The 22,228-nt window shown below is 48.6% G+C and overlaps 1 protein-coding gene across 4 annotated transcripts in view; it reads right to left on the reverse strand.

Moving 5' to 3' along the window:
* SMURF1 (SMAD specific E3 ubiquitin protein ligase 1) overlaps positions 1-5,731 on the reverse strand; it is a 50,167-nt gene extending 44,436 nt beyond the window's left edge. For all 4 annotated transcript variants that reach the window (XM_066640524.1, XM_066640523.1, XM_066640522.1 and 1 more), the window contains exon 1: positions 5,604-5,731. In XM_066640524.1, coding sequence (XP_066496621.1) covers positions 5,604-5,658 — 55 coding nt within the window. In that variant the 5' untranslated portion in view covers positions 5,659-5,731. The remainder of the gene's footprint in view (positions 1-5,603) is intronic.
* Between the last annotated feature and the right edge of the window lie 16,497 nt (positions 5,732-22,228).

A 22,228-nucleotide genomic window follows, 5' to 3' on the forward strand; every position in this document is an offset into this window, starting at 1 on the left:
GAATTATAGAGTTGAAATGGACCTACAAGATCATCAAGTCCAACCTACTGCCAACACAGGCCGTCCACAACTACAACAATACAGTATTTGCTTTGTTTTAATATAGACAGATCTTTAAAATTTACAGAATATGGTAAATATGAATGTCTGAATCAACTCTTAGAAGTTCCCTTGCAGAACAACAGGACAAAGTACCCCATTAAACACCTCCTTTTGGCAGACCTTCATTTATGCAGCTCTGTAAAAGTTTCACATATATCAGCTCTAACCATATTTGTTCTTAAAACTGAGCATATTCCTTACACTAATTTGAAATCCCATTAAACTAAACAGACTTAAAGACTAGTTCCACATTCAAGGCATTTCTACATCCAGAAAGACGCATTTGAGATGCTTAACAAATTATATCCTGAAATAGCAGTAACACTTTCTCAGATATACACCTGTTGCCTTTCAGAACCTGGTGTGAGCGAAATCAATAATTCAAACAGTTGTCATCACTAGAAAGAGACTGACGACAGCAAATCCTCTCAGATATATGCGATGAAACATAATTAATGCTATAAAAAGCACAGTGCTTGAAAATAAGTTTCAAGAAAATTAATCGGATTACCTTTTCACGCAACTGTGAGTTTAGTCAGCTTGCAAGCTACACAGGGCCACAGTAACATTTAAAGATACAAATGTTATTGCCAAACATTAATTCAGTAGTGTTGCACAGTGGCTAAGCTGAGAAATTCCCAAGTCAAATTTTGCCTCAGTGACAAATTCACAAGTCAGTTTTAGCCAAGTCGATATTAAGTAGTTATTCTAACCCCATGGTTTACAATATGGGGATAATACCAACCATCATACAGGGCTGTTTTAAGGATTTCTAAGATAACAACGTGCTGTGGGCATTATAAAGCAGCACTCTATTAATGCTAAGAAGTCATTGGCTTTGAAATAACAAAGTCATGCACTGATCTGGAGACAACAAGGCTCACATTTGCTTGGCCCGACATACATAGGGGACCCCCTCCCATGTCTGCAGGTCCCATATCCATGGTTCTCAAATTCCCCTGCCCCCATCGTGCTCAGGACTCACTTCTTTTCATTTGCAAACATTTTGCAAAAGGCAGCTTTTTCTTCTTTTAACTTTGGAGCAGGAAGCAAACAGCAAGAACCCAGATTTATAGCTGCTAGAAAAATACTAACAGGAAGTGGACTGTGGTAGATTTCCTGTTGGCATTCTCACAATCATCTCCTATAGCATTCTTCTAGCTAGCAGATTGCTAGTCTAGGTTCTCACTGTCTGCTTCCAGTTCCAAAGCAAAACAAAAAAAAATTTCCTTTGGCAAACCTGGGGGGGGGGGAATTTGAGTAGGGTTCTCTGGTATCCATGGTTTTGGTTATCTGTGGTAGCAGCAGAAACCTATCCCCACGTGTACCAGTGTGGGTGGGTGCCTGTACTAACCTGTACTAACATATAATATCCAAAAAAACTCTACAACAATACAAAATAGTAGGACCAAAGTAGAAGAAAGTCAAAACACAATGACTTCTACGTGAAACTTTTGAAAGCATCAGTATTTCTGTTTCTATTCAGAGCAAACATTTGCCTTTGGAATATGTTGTCATGCTTGAAGAAAGATTTATTAAAATGCCATTGGATTAATCAAGGAATCAAAGAAGAGCAGGGAAATATGAAAAAGCTGACACAACAGGAAAGTACAAGGGGAGATCAAACGCATCTCCAGTCAATATCTCCTTCATGAGAAGAATGCAATGGTTAACTTGCAACTAACTGAAAAGAAAGCAAAATAGACAAAAAAACTATGATTAATCATTGCCAGGTGCTGAACAATTTTCTTCAGCATGTACACTAGTAAATGGGAACATTAATTTTCTGATAGGAATGAATTCACGATGAAGCAGAACACACTCATGCCCTGAAGGGAGAGGCTGGCTACTGAATTACATTTGGCAAGAGGCAGTAGGATGAGAGACGTTTTGGGCTTCGAGGCAGGCACTTTCCCGCAGGAACAATCTATCAAGGCCTTTGCCAGTCATCTTTTATGGGATCAGCAGACACCCCCCTGGGGCAGTTAAGCTTCATTCAGAATTGGGGTGTGTGTGTGTGTGTGTGAGACAGACAGGAAGTTAAGCATTGTCTGGATTCCACTGACCACTTCACCAGTGAATTTCATGGATGAAATATCTTCTTCACTGAGAAAAACAGCACATGCTCTGCAATGTACACATCATCCATACACCCTACAATGAGCATATGCAGCAAAAGAATATGCACAAATAGCACTTGAGTGTGCAAAGCACTTTATAATCTCCATAATCCTTTGCAAAAACCCAGCAAAACCATCTAGCATTACTGCCTGCCATACTGCAAACAGGGGCATCGGCTGAAACACAGTTGTTTGCTTAAGTCGTTTCTGCCCAGCGTTACATATACACAAGAGGGATCAAAGGTGTACGCCTATGGGCTGGTAAGGGTACCTGCAAATTCATGGCTGAAATAAGATTTGAACCAGGGATTTCCTGGCTCACAGCTCTTTGCCGCTACACCAGCATTCAAAATAGGCCCATGTAACAATACAAGACTGGAGATACTCATAGAGCACACATGTACACTCATCACTCCACTTCCTCTAATGAAGTTATCTCCTTGCATGAAATTCTTTGTGCATGAAGTGATTCTATGTCATTCACCTGACCTATGAGTAGCTTGAAAGAAAAATGCAAGTTGTACATGGGGATAACAAAATGCGCAGACTGGAATGAAGATGGTTGGTAAGCAAGAGTTGGATAAAATTGAGAGCAGGAGAAAGGGCATATGTTTCCAGCTTGTGTCACTTCCATCTGTGTAATTTCTCTGCCACTGAATCACTTACTACTTTGGGCTGCTTCAAACATCATCATCATGCCACTGGAAGAGACACCATGGTGGGGTGAGGAGGGACAGTTGTCCTCTAACATTTAGCAGGAGAGAGAGCACCACTTCATAATGTGTCTCTTTGCCCAGTTAGCAAGGGAATTTGTAAGGTGTCTTAAGAATAAGCCATATGGAAGCAAAATTCTTCTCTTCAAAAACAGGAACACTTGGGTGAGGGAGAACTGTGACAGGAGGAAGTTCCCCACCACATATATACTTCTTCTGAAATAGACATCTGTGTCTCCCCCTGCTCCAACATATAAAGCAGTCCTCGGTGGGGAAACCCATAGTTTAAATCCCCTGCCACATTAAGAATCACCTCAAAGCTTTCAACTTACACTCCTCCAGCAGCCCATTCCAACAAGTCTCTAATGAAACACAGGCTTCAGGCCCCCAAAAGTCTGGCTGGCCAGAACCCATTTTCAAAGAGATACACTATGGTGTCTGCACACAGTCGCTGCGTATGGATTTACTCTGTCAGACATTAAGAAACAGGAGCACCCTGGAGAAAAAAATGAGACCCCCATTCAGCACAGCTTACACAAGTTGTCCTTTGGAGAAGAAACAAGTCTGGAAAGCCCCAGTTCTATACAACACCAAAGAAAACCACCAAATCCTTAACAAGCTTTACTGCCCCAAGAGAAACAGAAGAGACCCTACATTTCCTATAAACCAGCAGGAAGAAAAGAGCAAATCCCACTTCCCCCTTTAAGATCCATCCCCTGAGACTCTAACAGAAGGGGGGGGGAGAGAGAGAGAGGAAAAGCAAAGGGGGAGAGGCACATTCCGTCCAGCTGAAGAGAATTTTCTTGCAAAGCTGGAACAGCAGAACTCAAATGAGGAAGGGGGAGGAATTAAAACAGTTAAACCCCTTTACTTATACACACACACACACCTTTCCTTCCTTCCAACAGGAAATGGAGAAGGGAAGAGAGGAAGAAAAGGGGTAACACCTAACCTACTTCCCCTGCTAACTGGGCAAGAATTACTTTTTCAAGCTGTGCTCCTCTTAGGGGGAGAGTAACTGTCCCTTTTCATGCCAGCACAGGGTCTTTTCTCATGGTTGTTTGTTAGTGTTTCTTCTACATCATTTTTAGACTGAGAGTCATTTAATTATTTGATTTTTTTTTCTGTAAACCACTTTTTGAACTTGTTTTGTTGAAAAGCGGTATATAAGTTTGGGTATCCCTTCTCCAAAGTGCTTGGCACCAGAAGCATTTTGGATACCAGATTTTTTTCTGTATTTCAGAATATTTGCACATACATAACGAGAGATCTTGGTGATGGAGCCCAAGCCTAAACACAAAGTCCATTTATGTTTCATATACCCCCTTATATACATAGCCTGAAGGTAATTTTTATACAACATTTTAAAATAACTTTGTGCATGAAACACAGCTTGTGATTTTATTTCTTTAGGACAAAAAGTAAACACATACAGACACACACAGTCATGTTGGTGCCCAAAGAAGTTCCCTCTTTTGGAAAGATTGATAAGGGATGCTCAAACACTGATGGTGATATCATCATCATCATCACCCACCCCCCCAAGTGGGAGTGGAGAGGGGAGGAAAGAGGTAGTTAGCACTCCAGATTTAGTAAATTAAGACAGCTGGGGGGAGGGGGTGGCACTAAGTGGAACAACTGAATCCCTAAGGGCAACACTAGATCTTCCCCCCCCCCCATTTCAGTTCAGGAGGAGGAGGGGGGCCACACACCCCAAATGTAAAGGAGGGAGTGACAGCCCACCTGGGGGCTCTCTGCCTACCTCTCCCTCCCTCTACAGGGGGAAGTAAGTACAGGGTTGCAATCCTATCCACACTTACCCAGAAGTAAGTCCTATTGATTAAAATGAGACCTACTTCTAAGGAGACAAGCATAGAATTGGACTCCGAGGCTGCTATCCTATTCCCCCTTACCTGGCAGTCAACCAAGGACTATGAGAGTTACAGCCCAAGCTTATGCATGTCTACTCAGAAGTATGGCTGCCATTCTATCAACCCCTACCTGGGTGCAGATCACACTGAACTTAATGGGAGTAACCAGCGAGCAGACATGCATAGGGTTGGCTCTGGAGCTGCCACCCTGTCCACCCTTACCTGGGATCAAGCCCCATGGACTACAGTGAGACTCACCTCCTTCTGCCCAATGCATAGGAGTTTGCAATCCTAGCCACCCTTACCTGGGAGGAGATCCCACTGAATTTAAAGGGAGTAAGTTGTGAGCATACATGCAAAGGACTGGACTCAGGAGCTGCCAGTCTATTCCACTCTTACCTGGGAGTAAGCCCCATGGACTATAATGAGACTCACTTCTGAGTAGACGTGCCTAGCGCTCGGCTATGGGGCTGCCACCCTGTCCACCCTTGCCTGGGAGTAAGCCCCATGGACTATGATGAGGCTTACTTGTGAGTAGACCTGCATAGGGCTGGACTGGGGCTGCCACCCTGTCCAGCCTTACCTGGGAGCAAGCCCCACGGGCCGCAACGGGGCTTGCTTCCGAGGAGACGCCTGGGGCGGGGCGCCCCCGCCGGGACTCCTGCAGGCGAGCCCGGGACGGGGCGGGAGGGGCGCGCGCAGGGAACAGCCGCTCCAGGGGCGCGCGGCGACGGGCCAATCAGCGCGCGCCGAGGCTCGGCCGCCCCCCGCGGGGCCCGCGCGGCGCCAGGCCGTACCTGTGAGGCGGACTTTGATGCTGGAGCCGGTCCTGCGCGTGCCCGCGTTCGACATCGCTCCCCTCGGGCGGGGACGGGCGGCGGGGCGGGTCAGCCGCGCGCCCCCACCCGACCCCCGCCGGCCCTCCGCTCCCCTCAGCGGCGGCGCCCGCCGGACGCGAACGACGACTGCGCGAGCTCGCGCCGCCACCGCCGCCTCGGTCAGCCAGGCGCTCAGCCGCGCTCGCGCCGCCTCTCCCGTCATGCCTCGGGCGGGGCGGCCTCCGCGGGGAGGGGACGTGACGTCAGAGCGCCCCGCCGGCGCCATCTTGGGAAGGTCGGGAGCTCCGTCCCTGCCCGCAGTGCTCGCGGGCGGGGCTTTCTCCAGCTCTGCCAGCCCGTCTGCGAGGCGCCCGCGCGCGCCCCTGGTGGAGGGGCCGGGCATTGCAGCGCCTTTCTTGGGCCTTAGCCTGGGAGTGACGTCATGCCCAGCTGTGACGTCATCGGGAAGGATGACATCACGCAGGAACATTTTTAGAGCGGAGGTTCTCAAACGTTTTAGCACCACCCACCGGGACCCACTTTTTGTGACCCGCCAGCAGTGATGTCACCAGCCTGGGAGTAATGTCATGCCCCAGCTGTCACGTCATCAAGCAGGATGATGTCATCAAGCAGGAACATTTTTATAACTGCGGTTCTCAAACATTTTGGTGCCACCGGGACCCACTTTTTGGAATGACCCGCCGGAAGTGATGTCACCAGCCTGGGAGTGATGTCATGCCCCCGGTTTGACGTCATCAAGCAGGATGACATCATCCAGCATGAAAATTTTTAGAACAGCGGTTCTCAAACATTTTAGTACCATCCACCGGGACCCACTTTTTGGAATGACCTGTTGGAAGTGATGTCACTAATGTGGGAATGATGTCATGTCCCAGGTGTGACGTCATCAAGCAGGAAAAAATTTTTGAACCCTCCTATAACAAAATATTTTATTAAGTCAATTAATTAACTGAAGGCCCAATCCTGTACAACTTTCCAGCACCAATGCAACCGCAAGGCAACCCTAAAATAAGGGAACAAATGTTCCCTTGCCTTGAGGAGGCTTCTGTGACTGTCCGCCCACTGCAGGAAGCAGCTCACACCCCATTGGAACAGTTGATTTGGCGCTGGGAAGTTGGATAGGATTGGGCCCTGAGTAACTAAATTAAAAGTTTACAATAAGTTTAAAATTTTATTTAGAATAAAGAAGAACCCTCCTAACCTTCTGAAGCAGTTGCTGACCTGTTTCTTTTTTTTTTTTTTAATTCCTCTAACATACCAAAGGCTGCAATCCTATCCACATTTTAAATATCCAACTTTGTAGCACTGCTGCAGCCACAATGCAGCCCCAAGATAAGAGAATAAATGTTCCCATACCTTGAAAAGGCCCCAGTGACTGCCCCCCCTGGATGAGTGCAGACCCCATTGGCACAGCTGCACTGGCACTGGAAAATTAGATAGGATTGGACCCTCACTTACTTACTTTATTTTCATGCACCCATTTATATATCATGCCCTTTTTGCAAGGAACTCAGCATGCATGTTCTCTTCCACAACATGAGATAGCGGGGCTGAAAGAGAGAGTGACAACTCCAACATGGCTAGCACAGTGAGCTTCGATCAGGCCTGGTTGGGGGACTTGGACCCCAGCTCCGAGGAAAAAAAAAATTTCTTTGCCCAGCTTATAATTAGTCTGTATAATAACTGTATAATAACTGTATAATAATATACATAATAATATAATAATAATATAATAACTGTATAATAACGTAATAACTGTATAACATAATAATATAATAACTGTATAATAACTGTATAATAATAACTGTATAATAACTGCAAGAGAAATGCAAGGAACAACGACAGCCACTCTTTATAGCCTTCATAGATCTCACGAAGGCTTTCGACCTGGTCAGCAGGGATGGCCTCTTCAAGATTCTCCCCAAGATTGGATGTCCACCCAGGCTCCTCAGCATCATCAGATCCTTCCACAAGGACATGAAGGGCACTGTTGTCTTTGATGGCTCCACATCAGACCCCTTTGACATCCGAAGCAGTGTGAAGCAGGGCTGTGTTCTTGCACCAACCTTGTTTGGGATCTTCTTCGCTGTCCTGCTGAAGCAGGCCTTTGGAACTACAACAGAAGGCATCTATCTCCGGACCAGATCAGATGGAAAGCTCTTCAACCTCTCCAGACTGAGAGCAAAGTCCAAAGTCCAGCTGAAATGTCTGCGATGCAGACGACAATGCTGTCTGCATGACGATGACGATGCCTCTTTGCCGACGATGCAGCTATCACTACCCACTCTGCCAAAGATCTCCAGCAGCTCATGGATCGTTTTAGCAAGGCCTGCCAAGATTTTGGACTGACAATCAGCCTGAAGAAAACACAGGTCATGGTTCAGGATGTGGACTCACCTCCCTGCATTACAATCTCTGCACATGAACTGGAGGTTGTCCATGACTTTGTGTACCTTGGCTCAACGATCTCCGACACTCAATACCGAGCTAAACAAACGCATCGGTAAAGCAGCTACCACGTTTTCCAGACTCACAAAGAGAGTCTGGTCCAACAAGAAGCTGACGGAACATACCAAGATCCAGGTCTACAGAGCTTGCGTCCTGGGTACACTTCTGTACTGCAGCGAGTCATGGACTCTTCACTCACAACAGGAGAGGAAACTGAATGCTTTCCACATGCGCTGCCTCCGACGTATTCTCAGCATCACCTGGCAGGACAAAGTTCCAAACAAAACAGTCCTGGAACGTGCTGGAATCCCTAGCATGTATGCACTACTGAAACAGAGACGCCTGCGTTGGCTCGGTCATGTCGTGAGAATGGATGATGGCCGGATCCCAAAGGATCTCCTCTATGAAGAACTTGTGCAAGGAAAGCGCCCTACAGGTAGACCACTATCAAGAGAGTGACGGGCCACGGGAGATATGGCGGTGGGAGTTGGACAGGCCGTTACAGGAGAAGGAGAGTTCATCATAGGCAGATCATCTCTCCTTCTGGTCCTTCCCCTAATTCTCGGATGCCTGGTGGTCTTGGCGGTGAGTCCCTGGATCTGAAGCTGCTGCTTTTGAATGCCAGGTCGGTGAATAATAAAACCTGCATCATCCGGGATTTAATCCTGGATGAGAAAGCCGACCTGGTATGTATTACGGAGACCTGGTTGGACATGGCAGGAGGAGTTAGTCTCTCTGAACTCTGTCCTCCAGGTTTCCAGGTGTTGCAGCAGCCAAGATTGCAGGGACGGGGAGGGGGAGTTGCAATGGTCTATCGTGAGTCCATCTCCCTTGCCAGGTGCCCTGTCCAGCAGTTTGCTGGGTTCGAGTGCCTGCATGTTGTGTTGAGAGGACCGGACAGGATTGGGATTCTGTTGGTGTACCGTCCGCCCTGCTGCCCAACAGTCTCCCTGCCTGAGCTGACTGGGGTGATCTCGGGGGTGGCATTGGAGGCCCCCCGCCTATTAGTGCTGGGGGACTTCAATGTGCATGCCGAGGCACCTGCGTCAGGTGCAGCTCAGGATTTCATGGCCGCCATGACAACCATGGGCCTGTCCCAGAAGATCTTGGCCCCAACACATACTGCAGGACACGTGCTGGACCTGGTGTTTACAGCTGGGCATGGGGGCAGTGATCTGGACGTAGAGGAGATCAAGATCACTCCGTTGTCATGGACAGATCACTTCCTGGTAAGGTTTAGGCTTGTTGCGACTTCCTACCTCCGCAGAGGCGGGGGACCGTTTTCTATGGTCCGCCCCCGGAGGCTAATGGATCCTGAAGGTTTCCTGAGGGCTCTGGGGGATTTCCCCACTGCCAAGACTGGCGTCTCATCTGAGGCCCTGGTTGACCTCTGGAATGGGGAAATGACCAGGGCAGTGGATGAGATTGCTCCGGAGCGACCTCTGCCACGTCGCAGACTCGGAGCGGCTCCTTGGTTCACTGAGGAGCTGCGAAGGATGAAGCGGCAGGGCAGGCGTCTAGAGCGACGGTGGCAGAAAACTCGGGATGAATCCGACCGGACACGGAGTAGAGCCCATTACAGAGCCTATTCCGTGGCGGTGGTAGCAGCGAAGAGATCGTTCTTCTCTGCTACCATTGCGTCTGCTGACAACCGTCCGGCAGAGCTGTTCCGTGTGGTGCGGGGCCTCCTCCATCAGGCCCCCCCAGTAGACCAGGAGGAATACACGGTCAGCCGCTGTGACGTGTTTGCGCAACATTTTGCAGATAAAATCGATCGTATTCGTCACAACTTGGATGCCACATTGACAGTGTCTGACGATGTCCCCTTGGCAACTGCTTGTCCTGTGTTGTGGGATTCTTTTCAGTTTGTACAGCCTGAGGATGTGGACAGACTCCTTTGGAGTGTGAGGCCATCTGCCTGCCTGCTCGACCCTTGCCCAGCTTGGTTGATAAGAGCTGCCCGGGGTGGGCTGGCTGAGTGGACAGGGAGGGTGGTCAACTCTTCCTTGATGGAGGGGACGTTACCACTCGCTTTGAAACGGGCGGTGGTTCGCCCCCTCCTGAAGAAGCCCTCCCTGGATTCCACTGTGTTGGATAACTACCGGCCAGTCTCCAACATCCCGTTTCTGGGCAAGGTAATTGAGCGGGTGGTGGCATCCCAACTCCAGAGGGTCTTGGATGAAGCGGATTATCTGGATCCTTTTCAATCTGGCTTCAGGCCGGGCTTTGGGACGGAAACCGCCTTGGTCGCCTTGGTGGATGACCTACGCCGGGGACTGGACAGGGGGAGTGCGTCCCTGTTGGTCCTGCTGGACCTCTCAGCGGCTTTCGATACCATCGACCATGGTATCCTTCTGGGCCGATTGGCCGAGTTGGGAGCTGGAGGCACTGTTTTGCGGTGGTTCCGCTCCTACTTGGAGGGTCGGTCCCAGATGGTGGTGCTGGGGGATGCCTGTTCGACACCCTGGCCCTTGAGATGCGGGGTGCCACAGGGCTCAATTCTGTCCCCCATGCTATTTAACATCTACATGAAACCGCTGGGAGAGGTCATCCGGGGGTTTGGAGTGGGGTGCCATCAATATGCTGATGACACCCAACTCTATCTCTCCTTTCCTCCAGACTCCAGGGTGGCGGTTGAGGACCTAGAGCGCTGTCTGGAGGCAGTGAGGATCTGGATGGGGGCTAACAAGCTGAAATTAAATCCGGATAAGACAGAGGCTCTCCTGGTTAGGAAATCCTCGATGCAGGTGCTGGACTATCGGCTTGCCCTGAATGGGGTTGCACTCCCTCTGAAGGAGCAGGTCCGCAGCTTGGGGGTCCACCTGGACTCGCAGCTGCTCCTGGATTCCCAGGTGGCGGCTGTGGCTAGGGGGGCCTTCGCTCAGCTTCGGCTGGTGCGCCAGCTGCGGCCGTACTTGGATCGTGCAGACCTGGCCACGGTGATCCATGCCTCAGTGACATCGAGATTAGATTACTGTAACGCACTCTATGTGGGGCTGCCCTTGAAGACGGTTCGGAAATTGCAACTAGTGCAGAATGCGGCGGCCCGTGTGGTTACTGGAGGTAGGCGGTTCGACCCTGTCAGTCCGCTTCTCCAGCGGCTGCACTGGCTGCCCATTCGTTTCCGGGCCCAATTCAAGATGCTGGTATTGACCTTTAAAGCCCTATACTGCTCTGGACCAGGGTATCTTAGAGATCGCCTGCTCCCGTACAATCCGGCTCGCCCTCTCAGGTCATCAGAGAAGGCCTTTTTACAAGTGCCGCCGCCTAGGGAGGTACGTGGGGCGGCTGCAAGAAATAGGGCCTTCTCAGTAGTGGCACCAACGCTATGGAACTCCCTTCCCCTTGACTTAAGAATGGCTCCCTCTCTTGAGACCTTTCGGCAAGGCCTGAAGACCCTTTTGTTTAAGCAAGCCTTCTGAGTTCTTGGCCTTTTAACATTTTAACATTTTTTAACATCTTTTAATATTTTTTTTACAGGCCTGATTCTTTTATGACTTGCTGCTGCTCTATGCTCTTTTTACCTATTTTTACTCTGACTGCTGTTTTTAGTATGTGTTAATATGTTTTTATTTGCTTTTAAATTGTTTTTAATATGTTGTAAGCCGCCTTGAGTCCCTTCGGGGAGAAAGGCGGGGTAGAAATAAAGTTATTATTATTATTAGACCACAGCTGCGATACAAGGACATCTGCAAGAGGGATCTGAAGGCCTTAGGAGTGGACCTCAACAAGTGGGAAACCCTGGCCTCTGAGCGGCCCGCTTGGAGGCAGGCTGTGCAGCATGGCCTTTCCCAGTTTGAAGAGACACTTTGCCAACAGTCTGAGGCTAAGAGGCAAAGAAGGAAGGCCCATAGCCAGGGAGACAGACCAGGGACAGACTGCACTTGCTCCCAGTGTGGAAGGGATTGTCACTCCTGAATCGGCCTTTTCAGCCACACTAGATGCTGTTCCAGAACCACCTTTCAGAGCGCGATACCATAGTCTTTCGAGACTGAAGGTTGCCAACTACTACTACTAATTAGTCTGTGGAACTCCTTGCCGTAGGATGTGGTGATGACACCTGGCCTAGATGCCTTTAAAAGGGGATTGGACAGATTTCTAGAAGTCCATCACAGGTAACAAGCCGTGATGGGTTTGCGCAGCCTCCTGGTTTTCAAAGTTGGCTACCTCACAAGGCCAGATGCAAGGATTTGTTATAAGGGCTTCACAGCCAGAATGAGAGTCAACACTTCCTAAAAATTCCAGAACCTTTGCTGTAGAGGAACATTCTTTTGAGATACATCCAACAACTCTTTGTACCTACGATGATTCATTATGGTGTGTTTAGGACCAGAAAGAGCATTTCGGCCATGTTTTTCCACCCCTTTCTTATCCATCTCACACTGGAGGAACCAGGAACAGGTTTGACCGGATTTTCCCATCAGAGGGCAGTGCTCCTTCTAAAGAGAAACTGTTTAGTTTTCCGGATAAACATGCGGTTTTCATATTCCCACTTGCCTGCATTTCATAACCGTCGGCGACTGTAACCGCAGGCTTGCAGCTTCCCACACCGACAAATGGAACTTCAAAGTGCTGGAAAGAAAATGACAGATTATATAAATGGCAAGGGAAGCATCAGTCTTGAAACTGGACAAACCAGCCAACCAAAGTCCACACACAGAAACAGCCAGAGAAAGCAAACAATCTGGACAAGTTCTCTTCCTTTTTTTGTTTCTTTCCCCCCTACTTTTTGTCTGGGAAAAATGAGTTTCTGAGAACATCAAGAGACTCCCTGCTGGATCAAACTATCTAGTCCTGTTTCCCATAAGCAGCCAAACCAGACGCCCCTGAGAAACCCACAAGTGGGCCATGGAGGCAACAGTCCTTCTTGGTTATTTTTCCCCAAAGCAACTGACATTGTGCAGTAGACTATCACTAGAGGCTCCATTTAGCCATTGCAGCTCAGCTGAGCCCTACCACATCCAACCACAAGTCTGTCCAGTCCAGTCATCTTTAGGAAGCCCCCACACAGCGCAATGGAGGCAACAGCCTTCCTCAGACTCTGTTCCTTAGTGACTGGTACTTAGAGATCTGGTCCCATAGACTGGCACAGCTAACAGCTACTGAGCAGCTGTCAGTCACTTGCTGGGCCAGGGTCTCACTCAGTAGCAGTGGTGTACCAAGGGCATGGGACGGCCTCGTGGACACCCCTCTGCAGCCTGGCACTGGGGGTCAAGGCCCCCCCAGCCACCATCTTTGATTATTACTGCTCAGTAGAAAGCAGCTTCTGCATTCTTATCTTGGTGAACAATAGGACAGAGCAAATAAGGGCAGTGGAGAAAATGTGAGAAGGGAGAGGTGGGGAAGAATGAAAGGATGGTAGATTTGAGGAGGGTTCATGGGTGGTCATGGGCCTCCAGCCAGCATCCGACCCAGTCAAGGCCTAGCACTGCCTCTGCCACCTTGAGCTCCATCACCCCCAAAACGTTGGGCTCTAAATGTCATAAATCATCATTGCTGGCCATGCAAGGCAAGGATTTCTCAGTTTTGCATTTTTAAGCATCACAGCAGAGCAAAAGGGCCCCACTGACAAGCTCACTATCCCATTGTTGGCTTTTGCTCCAGAAACGTGACTTCTACATTGCTTCCGAAGCTCGTCTTTTATCTTAACGCTCACTGTCATCGCCCTCGACATACTTGTCATACCAATGTCTGATCCTTCTTTGAATCTTGCAGTGCCTTTGATCCCAAGGACATCCTGAAACAAAAGTGTTTGGCCTCTGACCAGTGGGTGCACGGGCTCAGACATGATGTAGGAAGACACCAGCCCAAACCAGACATTCGTAAAGGCAGTTTTGGGCTGCGTCTGTAACAATGTACAGCCTCCATGGGGAGAAAGCCCCTGCATCTGGGGCAGGGGTGTGGCTAAATTTTGGAGTTTAGTTTTGGATGTACCAGAGAAGTACCAGTAACTGGTAGGGATCCCAAGCAGAGATGGTGTCAACCATGGTTAAAATTCAGGAATCATCCAATGAAATTGAGCAGCAGGTGATTCAGGACAGACCAAAGCAAATCTCAAAGCATGACTTAATTTATGGACTTTACTGTTGCAAGATGAGGCAGCCTACCACTGGCAGAATGAGAGTAATTCCAACCTACCTCACAGGGTTCCTGTGAAGATGCTTTGCACGTTTCCAAGGCCAGGTGGAGATGTGTTGGGTCTACCTGAAGATGGATTGGTGACAAGTGCCATGTTGTGATCCTTGCTCATGTAGTGAACTTGCTGGAAACCCTTTTGCCAGCTGTTGTTTCTCAGTCTGGCCTACATTGCAGGGTTGCAAAGAAGAGGATGAAATGAATAACCCCCTCTGCCCAGAGCAGAGTCAAAGTCTGTTGCAAATCACTGCATAACAATAATTGCACAATGCGATCCTAAACATGTTTACTTAGAAGTAGGTCCTACTGTGTTCAGCAGGGCTTACTCCTAGGTGAGTGTACATAGGATTGCTGTCTCAGACTGGTGGCAAGGGGGTGGGTGGGTAGAATTCATGCAAAACAAGAGCAGTGTGGGTGTAAAGTGCACCCACTTGGTTCAAAGGGATCCAGATTTAAATCCCAATTTGTTTAAGATTACTCAGTGATTGGGGAGAGTCACAATCCCTCAGTAACCCTAATTTACAACATTGTTGGAAGGATAAATATAGGGCAACCCTCTCCCCAAGCACACTTAGAGGAAGGGCAGGGTATGAACTTGTTAAATAAAAAAAATCTGGTTACAAGATCATTGTTAGCACGGCTGCCTTGTTGTCCCTGGCTGCGGGGGAGAAGGCCAGCCAAGGCTACGGATACCCAGAGAGAGAACGAATACGCCGTCTCGAGCAGCGCACGGCCCCGCATTTTCCTACAGGCAAGCAAGTGACCTAGTTACCCAATCCCGTTGATTTATCGAACTGGAAGCGAGAAGCCGGCTGATGTGCAGTTGGATTACACCACACTCCGGAGAGCGCTTCAGCTCAGATCATCAACCGCTGACCGTAGATGAAACTGGCAGGCCAGGCTCCTCGGATAGGCTGCGAGAGGGTATTTTTACAAACGTTCTCTTTCCAACCAAACCAAACCGACGTATAGATTTTTCTTTCAAAGTACGGTTCAACAAATGTGGCTGACGGGGCAGCGGTTCAGCGCTCGGGCTTCTGCTTTGCGCAGCGGTTGCAGGCTTCAGCTCTGGCTGTACCTCCAGTCATCACCATGATGGAATCAGGACTGGATCTTAAGGTGCTTCCACCCTAGACAGGACCAGCCTGCCCATGAGGGTGACTGAAGCCTCAGCATATTGATGAGGTGTGCCCACCTCTGGCCACCTATTCCCCCCTCTGCTCCTCGGAGAGGAAAAAAGGGTCAAAGTGGAAGAGAAAGTGTGGAGGAGAGCAGATTGGTGGGCTAGAGCTTCTTCAGGAAGTGGAAGGAGCAGAGACTGGTGCATCACCACATCAGGGAGGGGCAGCATTTGGTATGGCCTGTCAAGCACCAGGAGGTCTTGGGCCAGCCGTGTCTAACAGTACAAAGGTATTAGCTTCTTATTCTGCTCCAAAGTTTGCTGTCTTTTCCAGATGCCCATATTGGCATAGAAGCTGTGGAGCCTTAGGAGCTGTGGAGCCCAATTGGAAACCTTTTTTTGCAGGGCCCCAGGCTCACCCCCAAGGCCTAAAGAATCTGAGATGTAGAAATAACATTCATTTGAGACTTGATATCTCTATAGCAGGATGGAAAGCCATCTCAATAATGGACCAAATGGATCTACCAGTAAGCATATTTTAATATAAAATTGCATACAAGACTAGAGTAGATTAGTGCAGGGGCCCTTAGGTGCAGGACACTCCCCCCCCCAAGAGCCTATCCATGGACCCCAGGTTAAGAAACCCTGCTCTAAGGATACAAGGATCTCAAGAACATGGTAGAACCCCTGCAGGAGAGAAGCAAGGAACAGGACTTATTTGTGGACATGGTTGTAAGATTGCATACAAGCATGAGATTCATCTGGATGGAGACTTTCCCGGGCAAGGGCAAAAAAGAAGAAGGGTTGCCCCTTGTGTCCAGGGACTTGCAAAATTACCCAGCTCCGAAGCCCAGAGGCGTTTGGCTAATCAATGCCTAATGGCAGTCGGCTGTACTAATCTTGCAGCAGTCTTGTTTACTTTTTCCCCCCTCCTGGTTTGTATTTGTCTCCCATATTGTCAGTCTCTTGTTATCAGTATCAAGAGCTGCAGACATCTGTTTGCTGAGGAAGGGATGGCAGTGGCTTCACGAAACATAATGCAAGATCATCTGTGATCCTATCCAAGACAGTTCCGTCAGGGGGGAGATGGTGACACTGCATGAACAAGAACCAGAGAGACTGCAGATTACACTGGGGGGGGGCGGGTTTGAAGGGAAAATTAATTCCTATTTGTTTAGCAGACTGTAAATAAGGCTCATGGAAGTCTGCCGGTGCCGTTGGAGAAAGGGCAAAGTCTGAGGAGGAAAGCTGGAAGACATCCATTGCTGTACGGAGGGCTTTAAGCATTTTTGATATTTCATTTTCAAGTGGAGAAACTGACCTTGGCTCCCGAGGGAATGTTTCCCACTAGGGCAGAGAGTGTACACGGCAGATCAGAAACGTGTTTCAAGAGCCCTCAACCATCATCTCCCTGCCATGGTTCACGTCTGAGCTCCACCCTGCAGATGTGATATTTACAGAGGAAAAAATACCCCACGAGCTTAACTGAAGCCATGTCTAGTTTTTGACCCTGAGATTCCCAAGCCAAGTAGGTTTGTGGGGCAGAAATGCTATAAATCCTAAACTGTAGATCCAGGCCCACCAATGGGTCACAACCCACGGTTTGGTGATTTGTAAAACCGACAGGGTCGATTAGGCTATGTCGGTGGCTCTCAGACTGTGGGTCTGTGGCCCACACCAGTAGGTCACAGCCCAATTTTGGGTGGTTTGTGAAACTGACATGGTTGATTAGGATATGTGCATCAAGAGTTAAACAAGCTGCTTCTTGGGGGGGGGGGTGGGGTGGAAGGAAAGCACTGCTGCCCAGTCACCATAACCACAGAGGCTTGAGCGGCTGATAAAGTGAAACTTTTTTTTTAAGGTCCTGGTGCTAAAATGTTTGAGAACCACTGGGCTCTGTGCATCAAGGGTTAAACAATCTGCTGCTTTGGGAGAGCACTGCTGCCCAATCACCATTATAACTGAAGAAGCTTGAGCTGCTGGTCAAGGGAAACTTTTTTCAGATGCTAATAAGTTTGGGAACCACTGCATATAAATCATAGAACCATTTGGAGGTTTCTGTGGAGGTCCTCTTCTATGGAGGTTCATTTGGAGTTGGAGGTCCTTCAAAGGCCATAAAGTCCACTCCCCACACCTGATTCAGGAAAAATAATGAGCATCTCCAAAAGGTGCTTCTCAACTCTCTGCTTGAAGACCCCCGGTGAGCGAGAGCCCACCACTTAGTAATTGGCTCCTCTGTTACTGCTCTTACTCTTAAGAAATCCTTCCTGAAATCCACCCAAGATCTCCCCTCCTGTAGCTTAAGCAATGAAGATATGAACCAAAACTTGGAAGGCCCCATTTTCAATTCCTTCACTGCCTAGCTGGAGGCCTCAGACCCTCATCATCAATAAAATGGGATGACCTGCATAACTGGATTGCTGTGAGCAAGTAGGGGGGAAAAAATGGAAAAAACACCTTAAAAAAATTGTTTGGCCAACAGGGCAAAATTAATTAGAACTGGAGGAATGTAAGAGCTTCTCAAAAGTTCAAGGTTATGTCTGCTTCCTCCTTGAAACTTTGGCACGACCATCCATTCTCCCATTTGGTTCATCCAGCCTTGGCTAGCTTGCCCAGCTTTCTGTTTCCCGTCATTCATTACCATTCTGAGATGCTTGCATGATATTGCAGGCACCTAATGAAAGCAAAACCAGTTGCCTCCAGCAGCTCCCATTCTGAACGAGATGCTTTCCAGACATCAAGTCACCACACCTGATGTAACAGGGAGAGCCAGAAGGTGGGGGTTCCTTGAAGCTGATTTCCTCCCTGTCTTGCTGCAGGAGAAACGTGGAGGGGTGGATTTAGTTTTGACCAGTGTCATGATTGCGCTCCCATTGTTCCTTTCTTTTTTCCCCCCATACATTTTCCTTAATAAACTTTTTTGTGTTTTCACTCTTAGCCTGCCTGTTCTCAGTTGAACTCAGAGCCTTGCCCCGTCCATCTGGACCCCTGGCTGTCAGTTAGGTTCGCAGGGGAGGGGAGCATTCTCTGCATTCAGGAAAAAATTACAACGGTTGCTTTTCTCTATAGAACCTAAAATTGTGGTGTTAGGTGTCAGTTGCAATGTATTGTTGTGTATATTTGACAGGACTAGAGTAACTTACCATAGCCTGGTGTGCCCTTAGGCATGGGGCCAAATTGGGATCTGGCCAGGACATCCTCTGAGGCCCTCCAACTGTAGGCTTGGCACCTGCGGATACTGAAATCTGTGGATGCTGACCACAGACAAGGAGGGCCCAGCAGACTACTTTTCAAAAGGAGGTTCACAAAGCAGTTTACAAACACAATCAAATAATTAAATGGCTAATAAGATCAGGAGCAGCAGACAAGCTCATCTGAATGTCTCCTCACCCAGCCCTTCTGATTTTCCTCCTGCAAGGTGAATACAAAGGAGAGCATTGAGCATATTCTAAGGCAGGGGTGCCCAAACCCCGGCCCTGGGGCCACTTGCAGCCCTCGAGGCCTCTCAATGTGGCCAGCAAGGAGCCCCCTCCCCCCCCCCGGTCTCCAATGAGCCTCTGACCCTCTGGAGATTTGTTAGAGCCCACACTGGCCCGACACAACTGCTCTCAAAACTGTGTTTGACATCTTGCGTGAGCTGTGGGATGAGGGCTCCCTCCACTGCTTGCAGTTTCACGTCTGTGATGCAGTAGTGGCAGCAAAGGAAAGGCCAGCCTGGCTTTGTGCAATGCCTTTTATAGGCATTGAGCTACTGCAAGACCTTCATTCATTCATATAAATTCATCTTTAATATATTCATTTATGTAAACTCATGTAAATTTATTCAAATTTTAAATGTAAATTAATTCTTCCCCCTCCCCCAGCCCCATCAGAGAGATGATGTGGCCCTCCTGCCAAAAACTTTGGACATCCCTGTTCTAAGGGATGCTCTCTTTAAAACTGGGGCAACAGGCTTGTGTCAGGACCTACTACTGCTCAGACCCAGTCTTCTTCTTGTTGGCATCCTTCAGTCTCAGAAGACTATGGTGTCATGCTCTGAATGGTGGTTCTGGAACAGAGTGACAACCTCTAATGACGAGATAGAGCAATTAAAGCAGCTGGAGACAAGGGAAAAGCCCTTTAGTTCCCCTTCCAGATTTGTATGCTCCTAACAGTCATCCTTGATACTATTTAGTATTTGTATAGCACTTACTGAGTGTGTGAAGTGCTTTGCACATGTTATCCTTACACAAGCCCTGTATACTAAGTGCTGTTATCTCCTTTTTGTAGCTGAGCCTGGGATGGAGAGACTTGCTCATGGCCACTCAGTTAGTTTGTGGTGGAGGCAAGTTTGATCCAGGGAACTCCTGAGCTGCAGCCCAGTCTCTTAGTTCCTACTACACCCCATCTCTCTGGTCTTTGGGTCTGTATATCAGGGGTGCCCAAACCCCGGCCTTGGGGCCACTTGCAGCCCTCGAGGCCTCTCAATGCAGCCCTCAGGGAACCCCCAGTCTCCAATGAGCCTCTGGCCCTCTGGAGATTTGTTGGAGCCCGCACTGGCCCGAAGCAACTGCTCTCAGTGTGAGGGCGACTGTTTGACCTCTCGCGTGAGCTGTGGGATGAGGGCTCCCTCCACTGCTTGCTTTTTCATGTCTGTGATGCAGTAGCGGAGGCAAAGAAAAGGCCAGCCTGAGCTATTGCAAGACCTTCATTCATTCATATAAGTTCATCTTTAATATATTCACTTATGTAAACTTATGTAAATTTATTCAAATTTTGAATGTAAATTAATTCGTTTTATCCCCGGCCCCCGAAGTAGTGTCAGAGAGCTGATGTGGCCCTCCTGCCAAAAACTTTGGACACCCCTGCTGTATATCAACGACTGCATTTTTTTTACCATGTACCACCTGGAAATTCAAAACCAAACAGCCAAAGAGTTATGTTTTATTTTAAAGGTTTAATAATGCCCTGCCATTCCAGTCCTGGAAGAGGAAGCTCAAGTCAGCTTGGAAGTTCAGAAAACCATATAAAATAACCGATAGAGAGAGAAATACCAAGTATAGATACAATATATTTGTATTGTATTGGCAACCTTCAGTCTCGAAAGACTATGGTATCGCGCTCTGAAAGGTGGTTCTGGCACAGCGTCTAGTGTGGCTGAAAAGGCCAATCCAGGAGTAACAATCCCTTCCACACTGGGAGCAAGTGCAGTCTGTCCCTGGTCTGTCTCCCTGGCTATGGGCCTTCCTTCTTTGCCTCTTAGCCTCAGACTGTTGGCCAAGTGTCTCCAAACTGGGAAAGGCCATGCTGCACAGCCTGCCTCCAAGCGGGCCGCTCAGAGGCCAGGGTTTCCCACTTGTTGAGGTCCATCCATAAGGCCTTCAGAACCCTCTTGCAGATGTCCTTGTATCGCAGCTGTGGTCTACCTGTAGAGCGCTTTCCTTGCACGAGTTCTCCATAGAGGAGATCCTTTGGGATCCGGCCATCATCCATTCTCACGACATGACCAAGCCAACGCAGGCGTCTCTGTTTCAGCAGTGAATACATGCTAGGGATTCCAGCACGTTCCAGGACTGTGTTGTTTGGAACTTTGTCCTGCCAGGTGATGCCGAGGATGCGTCGGAGGCAGCGCATGTGGAAAGCGCTCAGTTTCCTCTCCTGTTGTGAGCGAAGAGTCCATGACTCGCTGCAGTACAGAAGTGTACTCAGGACGCAAGCTCTGTAGACCTGGATCCTGGTATGTTCCGTCAGCTTCTTGTTGGACCAGACTCTCTTTGTGAGTCTGGAAAACGTGGTAGCTGCTTTACCGATGCGCTTGTTTAGCTCGGTAAACCGATGCGCTTGTTTACAATATATTTATAGCTATACAAAATATATAATAAAGTATATTTTACCACCTGGGTGCATGTATAAACCTGAGTGCGAGTGATTTTATTAATCTTTATGAAGCTGCTTTGTTTCTTTCAAGTGACACTCCTAAAAATGGAAATTTATGAGAGCCAGGCTGGTGCAGTGGTTCCGGAGTTGGACTTAGGCCTGGAAGATCCAGGTTCAAGTCCCTACTCAGACATGAAGCTGTGTGTGTGTTCAGGACCTTGGAGAGGGGGGGTAAAGGGGGTAATTTGTACCTGGACCCAGGTTCAGAAAGGGGGCCCAGAAGCCAAAGGAGGGGGTCCAGAAATTTCCTGGGACCTGACATTTTCCTATCTTACCTGCACTAACTGCCAGCGCATCATGCTGGGGCACAACCATGTGCATGCAGTGTTAACTGCTGCTGCAATCCATACACACCAGGCCCAGGAAAGTATCCATGACCCTCCTTAACACAGTGGCAAATCTGGGAGGAAACTGGCCTCATGCAGCAGCTCTTCAGGTTGTGGATACAGTAACCATGAAGTAGTGGCTAGGAGCTCAGGGACCCAGCTGCAGGGCTACAGAAGTTCATTTTGGTGCACACAGGACACTTTCCATCTTAGTGTGAGCCTAAATACAGTGATGCTAATTTCTGCAATGGATTTTCTATATTTCAGAGAGACTTGGGAGTGTGCTTGGTTTTCCATACTACTTTATTTAAATGCCAGTGCCACATGGTCAGGTGGACCTGGTGCACCTGGACTCCAAAGACTATTCTGGCTGTAGGCATCCTCCCCTTCCCTTATTTTCTCTCCATTCTACCTGCCTCCACTGTGCTCCTCCTCCTTGGGGAAGAGGCCCAAAAGAAACTTTGTACCCCCTGATAAAATTCCTCTCATAGGCCCTGTGTGTGCCCCTCCCACCTCTGGAAAACACCCCTGAAGAGCCCAGTCCTTGCTTGGCCAGGGTGACCCTGGGCCAGTCATTCTCTCTCAGCCTCTCCAACCTCACAGGGTTGTTGTGAGGGCAAAAGGAAGGCAGGAACTAT

The sequence above is a fragment of the Tiliqua scincoides genome, chromosome 13 (genome assembly GCF_035046505.1).
Source record: "Tiliqua scincoides isolate rTilSci1 chromosome 13, rTilSci1.hap2, whole genome shotgun sequence".
NCBI classification, from domain to species: domain Eukaryota; kingdom Metazoa; phylum Chordata; class Lepidosauria; order Squamata; family Scincidae; genus Tiliqua; species Tiliqua scincoides.